This window comes from Dreissena polymorpha, chromosome 1, assembly GCF_020536995.1.
Source record: "Dreissena polymorpha isolate Duluth1 chromosome 1, UMN_Dpol_1.0, whole genome shotgun sequence".
Classification (NCBI taxonomy): domain Eukaryota; kingdom Metazoa; phylum Mollusca; class Bivalvia; order Myida; family Dreissenidae; genus Dreissena; species Dreissena polymorpha.
Window position 1 is genome coordinate 171,960,687 of NC_068355.1, and position 14,313 is coordinate 171,974,999.

Consider the following 14,313-nt stretch of genomic DNA (forward strand, 5'->3'; position numbering starts at 1 on the left):
AAAAAAAAAGATTTTTTTTTAAACATCAATAAATAAATTACCACACCCCACATTATACCCCCCTCTCACCCCCCCATACCCCCCCCCACCCCCCAATTTTTTTTCAAAACATCATCTAAAAAATTACCACACCCCACATTATACCCCCTCTCACCCCTCCTACCCCCCCCCCCCCCCCCCCCCCCAAAAAAAAATAAAAAAAAAAATTTATTTTTTATTTTTTTTATTTTCGAAAGATCGTCTAATAAATTATCGAATATGAACATTTTCCCCATGATGGCTTACGTTATACTGTCAAGCACTCGAATAGTCGAGCACGCTGTCCTCTGACAGCTCTTGTATGAATCAGTCTTGATAAAGCTTTGTCAAAATATTCATCTTTGAATGTCAAAATGTCAAATCTAACTAAATCCCTTCTGTCTGCAGTGGAAACCTCATTTATGACTTAACCTTCCCTCTCAGAAGCAACATAAAAATGGCTATGTGCAAACAGCATAAAACCAGAACAGCCTGAGAGTAACTCGCAGTCTGTTCAGGTTTTATGCTGTTTGCTGCTTATCAGTATCTAAGGGTTGGAAATGAAGCCTTTAAAACTTCAATCTAGTAAGATTTGTCTTTAATTAAATTTAACTTTCTTACTCTTAGGGACTACAAATGCGTATACAAAAGTATCTAAGTGGTAAAGGGTAATTGATGGCATTTGGTCTGAAAGTTTGTCTTGACAATATCACAGCCATGTTTGAATCTGGGTCAGGTGGGGTAGAAAACAAGGTCACCAGGTCAAGTCTTTCAAAAAAGGTGTACCCGGTATTTTGAATTCAGGCCATGACAGTAGGTCATTGTGACCCTCTTATAATTATTTGGTTATGAACATGCGGGGGGTCAATGTCAAAGAGGCCAAAAGTAAAATTATCGGAAATCACTGTAGGAAACTTGGTTTCTATCAGTTTAAAGTTGATGTAGTTGAAAAATTATTAGTAATAAACATGTCTTGATATTTAATTTTGAAAACATGGTAAGTGACCTATATATTTGAGACTCGCTCTGTGAAAAGAGGGTTTAATACATGTGCTTTTAAGTGTGGTGCTATCTTAGCCTGTGCAGACTGCACAGGCTAATCTGGGACAACACTTTATGGATATGCATCAAACCCCATTTTTACAGAGCGGGGCCCATATGTAGTTTATTGTGTTTCAGGCACTGGGTAAGGGTCGTCGTGAGTCCAAGGAGGACTGGATGGAGTGGCTGCGCAAGCTGAGTATAGAGCTACTCAAGGAGTCCCCGTCCCCAGCCCTCCGCTCCTGCTGGGCCCTCGCTCAGTCATACAACCCTCTCGCTAGGTAAGTAAACTCACGAGTCCCCGTCCTCTCCTACCCATCCCCAGCCCTCCGCTCCTGCTGGGCCCTCGCTCAGTCATACAACCCTCTCGCTAGGTCAGTAAACTCACGAGTCCCCCTCCTCTCCTACCCATCCCCAGCCCTCCGCTCCTGCTGGGCCCTCGCTCAGTCATACAACCCTCTCGCTTGGTCAGTAAACTCACGAGTTCCCCTCCTCTCCTACCCATCTGCTAGGCCCTTGCTATACTGTCTGGCTATGTCGGGGAACTCATGATCTTCAAGGAGTCACCCTTCTCTTGGCCCCTTGCTGGCCCTTACTAAGTATTACCCTTAGTCCCATAGTCCGCATTCTTGGCCAGTGAACTTATCATCTCAGTCAAGGAAGCCCCTTCCCTCTACTCCTGTTGGGCCCTTGCTCATCAGGCAAACCAACCCATTTCTCTTTACTCAAGATCTCGCTCATGGTGTCCCCCTTTTCTCTACAGCTCTGTCCCACAATGCTGTCTCTAGGTCACTAAACTCATGAGCTCAATCAAGAAGTCCACTCCCCGCCACTCCTAAAAGACCGGTACTTGGTGATAAAACCACATGGATAGGTCAGTGAACTCTTATACTTACTAAAGAATTCCCCTCCCTTCACTCCTAATTGGCCCTTGCTAATTCATACACCCTCATTGCTAGGTCAGTGAGCCCATGTTTTCACTCCTGTAGCTCGTTCCCTTATCTCCTGTTAGGCCCTCGTTCAATCATACCACCCCCTCACTATTAAACATTCACTCTCTATTGCTCTCCTGTAGCTCCGTTCCTCCTCTCCTGTTAGGCCGTTGTTCAATCATACCACCCCCTCACTATTAAACATTCACTTTCTATTGCTCCTCGTGCCATCATCAAACCTTCATTAACGAAATAACAACCTGATAAATATCGGTTTAAACAGCTAAACTTATATTATTTTCTTTAATTTCATTATATATTTTTATGTTTTAGTATTGCATTCGGCCATATTTTTATTCGATAGATCAGGGGTATATTGTTTTTGTCCTGTCTGTCTGTCATTGTGTCATTGTTTCAGAGTGTGTGTCCCAAAACTTTAACCTTGGTAAAAGTTTGATAACTTTTTTAATATTAAAGATAGCAACTTGATATTTGGCATGCATGTGTATCTCATGGAGCTGCACATTTTGAGTGGTGAAAAGTCAAGGTCATCCTTCAAGGTCAAATGTCAAATATCATTGTATTTTTCTTTCCTAAAACTTTAACCTTCGTTAAAATTTTGTCATAACTTTTTGAATATTGAAGATAGCAACTTGATATTTGGCATGCATGTGTATCTTACGGAGCTGCACATTTTGAGTGGTGAAAGGTCAAGGTCATCCTTCAAAGTCAAAGGTCAAATATATGGCTTCAAAGCGGCACATAAGGGGGCATAGTGTTTCTGACAAACAAATCTCTTGTTTTTACTTACCATATGTTGATGCGTTTATCTGTTTGACAAAAAGGCTCACAGTTGAAGTTGGCATTTGTCTCCTCAAGGACCTGTTTAACACTTCATCTGTCATCTGCAATTATATGTTTAATGCTGCATTTCTCTCCCCCTCACAGACCTGTTTAACGCTGTGTCTGTCTCTACCCTCAGGGACCTGTTTAACGCTGCGTTTGTCTCCTGCTGGACCCAGCTGACTGAGGAGCAGCAGGATGAGCTCATCAACAGCCTGGAGCTGGCCCTGAACTCCCAGGAGATCCCTGAGATCACACAGACCCTGCTCAACCTGGCAGAGTTCATGGAGCACTGTGACAAGGTGAGATCATACAGACCCTGCTCAACCTGGCAGAGTTCATGGAGCACTGTGACAAGTTGAACACACGCTTGCTCAAACTGGGCCTATATTCACCGACAATTCTTAGACTTGAGTATAAATATTTAGAATACTTTTAAAACTGCAATGTACTAATACTCCTTAAAAGTCAAGAAAGCATTGCAGTTTACACATTTAATTGTGTAATGTTTGTTAATAACAGTTTGTTAATAACAATATGTTAATAATACAGTGGAAACCCTCTAAACCAGATCCTCTCTAAACCGGACAAATTTTCCGGTCCCATTTTTAACCAGGTTTTCCGAAGGAAAAAACTGGTTATTAGATTGGCGAATGCGGGCGGGCTGGCTGGCGGGCGGGCGGAACAAGCTTGTCCGGGCCATAACTATGTCGTTCATTGTCAGATTTTAAAATCATTTGGCACATTTGTTCACCATCATTGGACGGTGTGTCGCGCGAAATAATATTCGTCGATATCTCCAAGGTCAAGGTCACACTTTGAGTTCAAAGGTCAAAAATGGCCATAAATGAGCTTGTCCTGGCCATAACTATGTCATTCATTGTGAAATTTTAAAATCATTTGGCACATTTGTTCACCATCATGGGAGGTGTGTCGCACAAAAGAATCACGTCAATATCTCCAATGTCAAGGTCGCCACGACTAAAAATAGATTTTTTTTAAAAACAAACTTACAAAGGGGGTTAATTTTGTTTGTTCATTTCAAAAGTTCAGTTTGAGTTTTCTCCCTTTATCAGATTTTTTTTCACAATGAAAACCTGGTTTTGTGACAATTTTGTCCCTTGTTTCCCTTTAAAACCATGCGTTAAATATTTCCTCAAGACCGGAATCCCCTCAATTCTGAATACCGGTCATTTTTTGGATCAAAATTGGGTAATTCCATACGTAATTGTACCTCTCTAAACTGCTCAGGGCCGGCTTATTGCACCTCAGACCTTGTGTCAAAAAGTTGTGAATAGCGGATTAAAGACGCGTGAAATTAATAAAGGTGGTAGAAAAATTTGCAAACTGTAAAAAGCGCAAAACAATTTAAAGATACTTGTCCTGTGATGTACATATCGCTTAATAGATGTGATAATACTGATTATAATTACTGATGACAAACATTGAGTTCTTTAGTGTGTTTTGTTTTTGATATAGGAAGCCGTGCTAAATTTTAATAATCTTTATGCTATTTAATTTTATGTTGTTTATGACAATTGCTAATTTAATGTCATATAAAACGGTGATTTGCAGAGTTCTTGACGCAGTTTTATTTAGATATTCATTTAGATTTTCAAATTGGTAATTAAGATAACTAAGACTAAAAGTGTCCGAACCTACTTCTACGCGATGGCGCATGGAATTTTATTGTTTCTAGAAGACAAAATCAAACTGATAAAAGAGTCAGATATGTTGCCAAAACCTACACTCAAGATGCTGTCAAAGAAATATCGGGTAGGAAAGTCGACGATCGGGGATATCGTGCGAAAAAAGTCGGCATACATGTTTTTTAGTGTGAAAAGGAACTAAATTCACCTAACACTTGCATGCATGTATAAAATTGTTTGTTTTCCAGGGTGCACTGTTTGATCTATGTTGTGACTGATATTGCTTTTGAATCAACAAATTAAGTGATGTGTTTTTCTTATGTGATGCAATATGAATAAATGTTATATATATATAAACTATGACAATTTACTGAAAGTGTTTTTTTCCACATTAGGCTATGTAATTGACCTTCTGAAAGTAAAATAGTCAATGTCCCCTCTAAACCGGAATCTTCTCTAAACTGGAATTTCCTCTCGGTCCCAGGGGTGTCCGGTTTAGAGGGTTTTCACTGTATAAGCATAATATTTAGATTGTATGCATGCAGAGTTCTTAAGTATATTTGAGTGTAAGACTTTTTGTTATTCTTAAGTTTCAGAATGGGTTAGTAAATATGGGTGCCGGACTGTCTTTTACATCAATAATAATTATTAAGCTCATATTACAAATATCTGGTTGTATGGTAAACTTGACCGAGATAGATTGTTCATTGATAATTCAGTCATTGTGTGTAGCAAAATGGTTATTCCAAATGAAAAAGCCTCATTTTGGGAAAACTAGGCTAAATGCATGTATGTAAATTGTCATCCCAGATTATCCTGTGCAGTCCACATATCCAATCGGGGAAAACACTTTCCGCCTCTATGGAATTTTTCATTTTAAAGAAGTCTCTTCTAAACGAAAATCCAGTTAAGGCCAAATGTGTCATCCCTGATAAACACTTGCGGACTGCAGAGGCTAATCTGGAACGACACTTTATGCAAATGCATTCAGCCTGGTTTTCCCAGAACGAGGCTCTATAGCCCCCAGGCCCTTGGTGCAAAAAGGTACCATGTGGCATTGAAATAAGAAGGCACATGGTACCTTTTTGCACCAATCGGGCGAATTATAATCCTCACAATCAAAATGTCTGATTGCATGTTGAACTTGACCCAAAAAGACTTGATAGATTTTTCATTGATAAATCAGTCACTGTTTGAAACAAAATAGCCATTTTAACCCCAACCACTTAGATAAGCATGTTCACGCATTTGTAGTACCTTAAAAAGTTAACTTTATTTAAAGACTTTTCTCACTAGATTAAAGTGTTAAAGGCTTCATTTCCAATCTAAGATACTGATTAACAGCAAACAGCATAAAACCTGAACAGACTGGGAGTTACTTGCAGGCCGTTCTGGTTTTATGCTGCTTGCATACGGACGTTGCTTCTGAGTGGAAAAGGGTTAAACATGCTTCAGGGTCCATTGCCCCTGGAGGCGTCCCTGCTTGGCCAGAGGGCCATGAAGTGCCGGGCGTACGCCAAGGCCCTCCACTATAAGGAGGAGGAGTTCCATCGCGGCCCCACCACCGACACTCTTGAGGCTCTAATCAGCATCAACAACAAGCTTCAGCAGCCCGAGTCAGCGGCAGGCGTACTGGAATATGCCATGAAACACCATCGAGCTGACCTGGTAGGGATCACACCAATTGTTTTCCTTCTTTATTAAGTACTTGTAAAAGGCACTTTCCTAATCAAGGAAAATTTGTGATATTCCCAACTGCTGTTCACAAAATTTCCCACAAGGTAGGAAGATTTCATCAATTTTATTCCAGAAGCATGTTATCTGCAAGTGACAACAAAAAACGAGCACTGACACTGAACAGTTCATCAAAAAGGCTTGTAAAACTACATTTTTTGGGCGTGCAATTAAGTACAAAGTAATTAAAAAGACCCAACGTTCCCAATCTTAATACAAGTGTGCGGAGGGATATTGTTTTGGGGTTGTCCGACTGTCTGTCTTTCCGTCCGTCCGGGGCCATTATCTTGGAAGTGCTTTGGCGGATTTCATTGAAACTTGGTATGAGAATATATATGGATAAGAGGATGATGCACGCCAAATGGCATTTTACACCATCTGTTAATCAAAGAGTTATGGCCCTATGTAAAAACTGTCCTCAATTGTTCTCCATTATCTAAATGAGTGTCAAATATAAGATCAAGGTTGCTAGGGTCATGGTCAATTTTTTTTTTTTTTTACCACTCAAAGGTCAAAATCACACATTTTGATTAAATATGCCTTATTTGGTAAGGAGTCTACCATACTAAAATGGATTCTCAAAATGTCCTGATGTAATTGTTCTCAATTTCCAGGCACAACCTTCACTTATACCTTTCCTTTAGTTCTACACCCATCCATAAACAAAATTTATTTGGCGGGATATCAATTCAACGAATTTGCTTGTTTTTTTTTACAAAATTGGACCTTAATACATGTATATATATGCCCTATTTGGTCAGATATCTGTAACTGAAATGGTAAACCTGGTTTAGATTGCAGCATACCTTTTCAAACCACATTTTTAGTTGGTAAACCCAGTTAAGATTTTAGCAGAAGTTTTTCAAATGTCATCTTTATTTAAGAAAATCCAGGAGGGCTGGTATGAGAAACTTCACGACTGGCCTCGCGCTCTGAAGGCCTATGAGCAGAAGTTGGAGACCAACCCTGACATGGAGACCCTGCTGTTTGGGCGCATGCGCTGCCTGGAGGCGCTGGCTGAGTGGAACCAGCTGCACCAGGTGGCGCTGGAGAAGTGGCCCACTGTGAGTGATGACGTGCGCAGTCGCATGGCTACCATGGCATCAGCAGCAGCATGGGGACTGGGTAAGCAGAAATAACCGAATTTATAACTTCATTATTAAGTCTTTGTAAGATGACTTATGTCCAAAGATGGACTTGTATAACAATTTCATGTTGATGTGATAATAAAAGTGTGTGTATTTCAAAATGTATGAGGTTCTTTCTGAGCCAGAGGCTACATTATGTGCGGAACCCGCAGTGTGTCTCAGCACACATGTGGTATGACACACTACAAACATGCATTAAGTCCTTTTTTCCCAGAAGAAGGCTTAATAATCTTAGGTGTCTTAATTTCTCTTCCTTTTTTCTCCAGGTCAGTGGGAGTCCATGGAGGAGTACATGCTGTTCATCCCCCGCACCACATACGATGGAGCGTTCTATCGCGCGGTGTACGCTGTCCACTCAGAGCAGTATCAGCTGGCCCAGCAGTGCATTGACAAGTCACGAGACATCCTCGACACGGAGCTCACTGCCATGGCGGGCGAGAGCTACAGTCGGGCATATGGGGTGGGAACCTGCGATATTTGAGCCTTGTTCTGGGGCTTAATGCATGTGCGGAAAGTGTCGTCCAAGATTAGTCTGTGCAGTTGTGAGTTTGCACAGGCTATTTAGAGACGACACTTGCCGCTTGTATGGTATTTTTTGTTTTAAGTAATTATTTTTAACAAAAATGCATATGAAGAAGAAAGCCTTGTCCCTGATTACTGTGAGGACTGCACATGATAATCTTGGATGACACTTTAGTAACCAGAATGAAGCTCATTTTTATACTATACCCACACTTTAGTAACCAGAATGAAGCTCATTTTTATACTATACCCACACTTAAGTAACCAGAATGAAGCTCATTTTTATACTATACCCACACTTTAGTAACCAGAATGAAGCTCATTTTTATACTATTCCCACACTTTAGTAACCAGAATGAAGTTCATTTTTATACTATACCCACACTTTAGTAACCAGAATGAAGCTCATTTTTATACTATACCCACACTTTAGTAACCAGAATGAAGCTCATTTTTATACTATACCCACACTTTCATCCTTTTATCCTTCTATATGTCCTTCCAATCTTCCAGCCATCAGATTTTGTTGTTGCAATAGCTGAAAAATTTGCTGGAATTATGAAACTTGATAAAGATATTCATCAATATTTGAACTTGTGCAACTGAGTATTTTGAGGCAGATTCTATGCTTCCATTCTCTCTTCGATACATTTGTTAGATTTTTGTCTGCAGGCGATGGTGAATGTTCAGATGCTGTCAGAGCTAGAGGAGGTGATACAGTACAAACTGATCCCTGAACGGAGAGAGGCCATCAGGAACATGTGGTGGGACAGGTTGCAGGTAAGTTAGCCAGTTTATGTATTATTTATAAATGGTATATTATAAATGGTAATTGTAGTTTAAAAATATTTATTTAAGCTTTATTTCCTGAAAAGCCAAAGGCGTATTGAAATACAGAGGTTGCCATGGCATAATGGAGATGATGTCTGCCTGCCAACCTGGAGGTCATGGGTTCGATCCCCACTGTGGTAGCGTTCTTTAGATTTTCCCCATAGACACCAAGTGCTGGTTCTAGACCCAGGAAACGGTCTCGAGGGTTTTTCAAATAAGCCTTAGGCTTTCTATGCAATCAAGCTAAAATAAAAAGGTTTAATCTAAACCTAATTTTTGAGACCGTTTCCTTGGTAGAACCAGTACTTGGTGTCTTTGTGGGAGATCTTATTGACCGTTTATTGTTATTGTAAATAACTTTGACACAAAATGCCTTTTGTACAGTATTGAGGAAGTCCTTTCTATGTTACTTCATTTGATACTTATATTTGATCTTATTTAGGAAAAACTACATGAATACAAATTGTTAAATTCTTTGTTCACTTGGGTTAAGTTTCTTATTACCTATAAGATTAATGTACATATTATATAGTCAGATGCAATTTGGTCATGTGCAATGTGTTTGATACTTGAGGCTAAGTGACATTGTATTTAATAGGAGATGGCAGGTTTTTCTGCTGGTAATTGACCTTTGTGGTGGGGAAATGGGTTTAAATGCATGGGCATAAAGTTTTGTCAGGGTTTAGCCTGTGTAGTCCATTAATCAAGGACAACCAGTTTAGAATGAATTTTCGTTTAAAAGAGATTTCCTTAAAACTTTCATGAAAAATTCCATTAGAGCGGAAAATGTCGTCCCTGAATGGCCTGTGTGGACACTTTATGCTCATGCATATAGCCTGATTTTCCTGTGTGTTGTGTGCAGGGCTGCCAGCGTGTGGCGGAGGACTGGCAGAGGATCATTCAGGTGAGGTCCCTGGTGGTGTCACCTATGGAGGACATGAAGACATGGCTCAAGTACGCCAGCCTTTGTCGCAGAAGTGGGCGCTTGGTAAGCTGCATGCAATGGGCGTTTATTGTTGAAAAAAACTAAGCTTCAACGATGGATAGAACAAACAGCTAGCCTAACAACATGGCTGTGGTCTTATTTTGCTACATTTCATTTTTTTTTAATTAGATAGTGAATACAAATAAGACACCATTTGATATTTTTGTTGTAATATTTTATAGCATCTCTTTTTCTAGTATCAATTTATAAACCAATTGTAAGCTGTTGGTTTCTGACATAATTGTATAGAAATACATATACAGTAACTTTCAAGTGTTTCCTATAAAAATGAACTTGCAAAACATGTCTTATTTTAAAGATTTCTGTTAATTTTTAAGCTTGTAATTTATGTATCATATCAAGTCTCGATAGCTTTCAGAGGTTGAAGCTGTTCTCAGGTCCCCCTCTAATTTTTCAGGTTTGCCATGTTTTAATCCTATAAGCACGCAACATGTTTATATCGTATTATTTTTCAATGAAATTTTAGTGAGAATACAAACAAGGCAATTTGTTTATCTCACCTGAGCACAACATGCTAATTGTGAGCTTTTGTGATCGCCTTTTGCCTGTTGTATGTTGTCTACATTTACCTTGTTAACACTATAGAGGCCACATTTATTGTCCAATATTAATGGAACTTGGTCAGAACTCGTGTCCCAATGATATCATGGACAAGTTCAAAAATGGTTCCTGTTGGTTAAAAAACATGGCTGCAAGGGGGCGTGGCAGTTTTTTTTAGGTGATAATTGTAAAACCTTGTTAACACTCTAGAAGTTACATATATTGTCAGATCTTCATGATACTTAGTCAGAACATTTTTTTAACGATATCTTGGATGAGTTTGAAACTGGTTCTGGTCTGATGAAAAATATGGGCACCAGGGGGCAGGGCATTTTTCCTTATATCGCTATAGTAAAACCTTGTCAACTCTCAAGAAGTCACATTTTTAGTCCAATCTTCATGAAACATGGTCAGAATATGTTTCTTAATTATATCTTGGATGAGTTCGAAAATGGTTTCCGTTTTTTTTAAAACATGGCCGCCATGGGACAGGCCAGTTTTCCCTATATGGCTATAGTAAAACCTTGATAACACTCAAGAAGTCACATTTATAGTCATATCTTAATGAAACTTAGTCAGAACTTTTGTTTTAATGATATCTTGGAAGGGTTTGAAAATGGTTCTGGTTGGTTGAAAAACATAGCTGCAAGGGGGGGGGGGGGGGGGGGGGGTCAGGGCAGTTTTTCTTATATGGCTATAGTTAAACTTGTTGGCGCTATATAAGCCACATTTATTGTCAAAGCTTCATGAAACTTTAGTCAGAACATTTGTCCCAATGCCATCATCTTGGCTGAGATTGAAACTGGGTCATGTCATGTTAGCACAAAAACTAGGTCAATTAAAAAATCAACATATTAATACTCTAGAAGTCACTTTTTTGGTCCAATCTTCATGAATCAGATCTACCTTTTTCAGAATAACCTAGCTCTTTTGGGTCGCATGTGAGCAACTTAGGATCCATGGACATCTCGTTTTTTTCTGGTTTTATTTTGAAAACCAAGTTATGTTGAGCTTGTTTGACTGTTCTATTTCAGGGTTTGTCTCACAAGACCCTGGTCATGTTGTTAGGAACAGACCCCAGCAAAAATCCTGACCAGCCCATTCCCACTGTTCAGCCCAAGGTCACCTTCGCCTATCTGAAACACATGTGGAAAAACAATCAAAGGGTAAGTCATGCTGCACTCAACATGGTTATCATACATGATCGATTGTGACAAACAATATTTATTCAAAGAACATGTTTTATTTGCCAAACAGTTTGTTTAACATTTTGCTAAAAAACTGTCCATTCAATAACTTGATTATTCTTCCCCGCCATCGGTGGAGGGATATTGTTTTGGCATTGTCTGTCCGTCCATCAGACCTTCCGTCCGTCCGTTTTTCCGTCCGTCCGGAGCCATATCTTGGAAGTGCTTTGGCGGATTTCATTGAAACTTGGTATGAGTATTTATGATACCGCCACATTGATATCTGCCTGATATAACAGTGCCTGATATATTTTTTAATATCATGGTCAACAGGAAGTTCTTATATCAGTCATTTGTGGAGGATGGTCATATGACTCGGTATCAACTATAAAGTACTCATTTTTAGTAACATCGAATCAGATTCAACAAAACAAACAATTTGATACCAAGATGTAATATATTTTAAACACAAAATGCAACACAAACAAAATAAAGCATTTTTTTAAAAAATAATAAGCGCGCGTGCCCATGAGGTCATTATTAACACGTCAAACGACAACAGTCATATTCTTTCCCGCTAAAACTGCAGCTTTTAGCGATTTTTTCATTTTTTCTTTAAAATCAGGGACGTAGAGGTATGATAAATAGAAAAACAAGTTACTGCCTGATCTTTTTGTTATATATCAGGCTCGGCACGAATAAAATAACGTTTCAGCAAGCCTCACCGCTATATAATTCTAAGCCTTGCCTGATATATTACAAAAAGATCAGGCAGTAACCTGTTATTCTCTATATATATGGATAATAGGATGATGTACGCCAAATGGCATTGTACACCATCTGATAATAACAGAGTTATGGCCCTATGCATCTTGAAAAAATGTTTTGTGTGTGTCCAGAGCCATATCTTGGAAGTGCTTTGGCGGATTTTATTATACCCCCACAAACGAAGTTTAGTGGGGTATATAGGAGTGAACTTGTCTGTCGGTCGGTCTGTCTGTCGGTCAGTATTAAGTGTACGCTCTCTAATTCAAGTAGTTTTCATCTGATCTTCACCAAACTTGGTCAGAAGTTGTATCTACATGATGTCTAGGCCAAGTTCGAACATGGGCCTTGCCAGGTCAAAAACTAGGTCACGGGGTCACTTAGTGTGTTTTAAACATTCAGCATGTTGTCCACTCTCTAATTCAAGTAGTTTTCATCCGATCTTCACCAAACTTGGTCAGAAGTTGAATCTAGATGATCTTAAGATCAAGTTCACACATGGGCCTTGCTGGGTCAAAAACTAGGTCATGGGGTCACTTAGTGCGTTTTTTTAACATTCAGCATGGTGTCCTCTCTCTTATTCAAGTAGTTTTCATCTGATCTTCACCAAACTTGGTCAGAAGTTTTATTTAGATGATCTGAAGGCCAAGTTCGAACATGGGCCATGAAGGGTCAAAAACTAGGTCACAGGGTCACTTAGTACGTTTTACACATTGAGCATGGTGTCCGCTCTCTATTTCAAGTAGTTTAAATCCGATCTTCACCACACTTGGTCAGAAGTTGTAACTAGATGATGTGTAGGTCAAGTTCGAACATGGGCCATGCCGGGTCAAAAACTAGGTCATGGGGTCACTTAGTGTGTTTTAAACCTCACCATGTTGTCCGCTCTCTAATTCAAGTAGTTTTTATCCAATCTTCACCAAAATTGGTCAGAAGTTGTATCTTGTCTAGGGTAAGTTTGAATATGGGTCATGCTATGTCAAAAACAAGGTCACGGGGTCACTTAGTGCGTTTTAAACAACACAATGTTGTCTGCTCTCTAATTCAAGTAGTTTTCATCCAATCTTCACCAAACTTGGTCAGAAGTTGTATCTAGATGATGTCTTGGTCAAGTTTTAATATGGGTCATGCCGGGTCAAAAACTAGGTCACATGGTATCTTATTGCGTTTTAAACCTCACCATGTTGTCCGCTCTCTAATTCAAGTAGTTTTCATCCAATCCTCACCAAACTTGGTCACAAGTTTTATGTAAATGATCTCCAGGACAAGTTTGAACATGGGCCATTCCGGGCCTAAAACTAGGTCACGGGGTCACTTAGTGCGTTTTTTAACATTCAGCATGGTGTCTGCTCTCAAATTAAAGTAGTTTACATCCGATCTTCACCAAACTTTTTCAGAAGTTTTATGGAGATGATCTTAAGGCCAAGTTAGAACATGGGCCTTTCTGGGTCAAAAACTAGATCAAGGGGTCACTTAGCGTGTTTTAAAAATTGAGCATGGTGTCCGCTGTTTTTTGTGAAGACGACATGCAAAATATTATGTGTCAATGCGGCATGTGGGGGTATTCGTCACGTCTGTGACAAAGCTCTAGTTGAAACTTGGTATGAGTGCCCACAAATATATTGGCGGGGGATATCAATTCAAAGAATTTGCTTGTTAGACATTATTATCCCCCGCAAAAAGGGGTTGTCCGTCAGTCTGTTCGTTTGTCACAAACTTTTTAGTTATGGCGGGGGATATCAATTCAACGAATTTGCTTGTTTTAATCACAATGAAGTGTCAACATGCAACTGAAGAGTGGTAGTAGTACAGTCATTGCCAGGACTCATCAACACTTCAACAACCATCTGTTTGAATGTGCGGTAAAATGAGCCTCAGTCTGGGGAAATCAGACTTAACCTATTTATGTCCAGCGTCTAGAAAAAAGGCCTTGGCAAACAGTGTAGACCCAGATGAGAAGCCGCATCATGTGGCGTCTCATCAGGGTCTGCGCTGTTTGCTTAAAGGAATTTCTGTAAGAAATATTATAAATATAGAAATAAATATACTAGACATCCCTGATTTTGGAAAAAAGTTGATCCAATTTAGAAGGATGTG

The 14,313-nt window shown here is 39.5% G+C and overlaps 1 protein-coding gene across 2 annotated transcripts in view; it reads left to right on the forward strand.

Moving 5' to 3' along the window:
* LOC127861143 (serine/threonine-protein kinase mTOR-like) overlaps positions 1-14,313 on the forward strand; it is a 71,198-nt gene that overhangs the window by 37,425 nt on the left and 19,460 nt on the right. For both annotated transcript variants that reach the window (XM_052399523.1, XM_052399514.1), the window contains exons 28-35: positions 1,198-1,340; positions 2,974-3,136; positions 5,939-6,151; positions 7,102-7,342; positions 7,632-7,825; positions 8,560-8,667; positions 9,581-9,706; positions 11,299-11,430. In XM_052399523.1, coding sequence (XP_052255483.1) covers positions 1,198-1,340; positions 2,974-3,136; positions 5,939-6,151; positions 7,102-7,342; positions 7,632-7,825; positions 8,560-8,667; positions 9,581-9,706; positions 11,299-11,430 — 1,320 coding nt within the window. The remainder of the gene's footprint in view (positions 1-1,197; positions 1,341-2,973; positions 3,137-5,938; positions 6,152-7,101; positions 7,343-7,631; positions 7,826-8,559; positions 8,668-9,580; positions 9,707-11,298; positions 11,431-14,313) is intronic.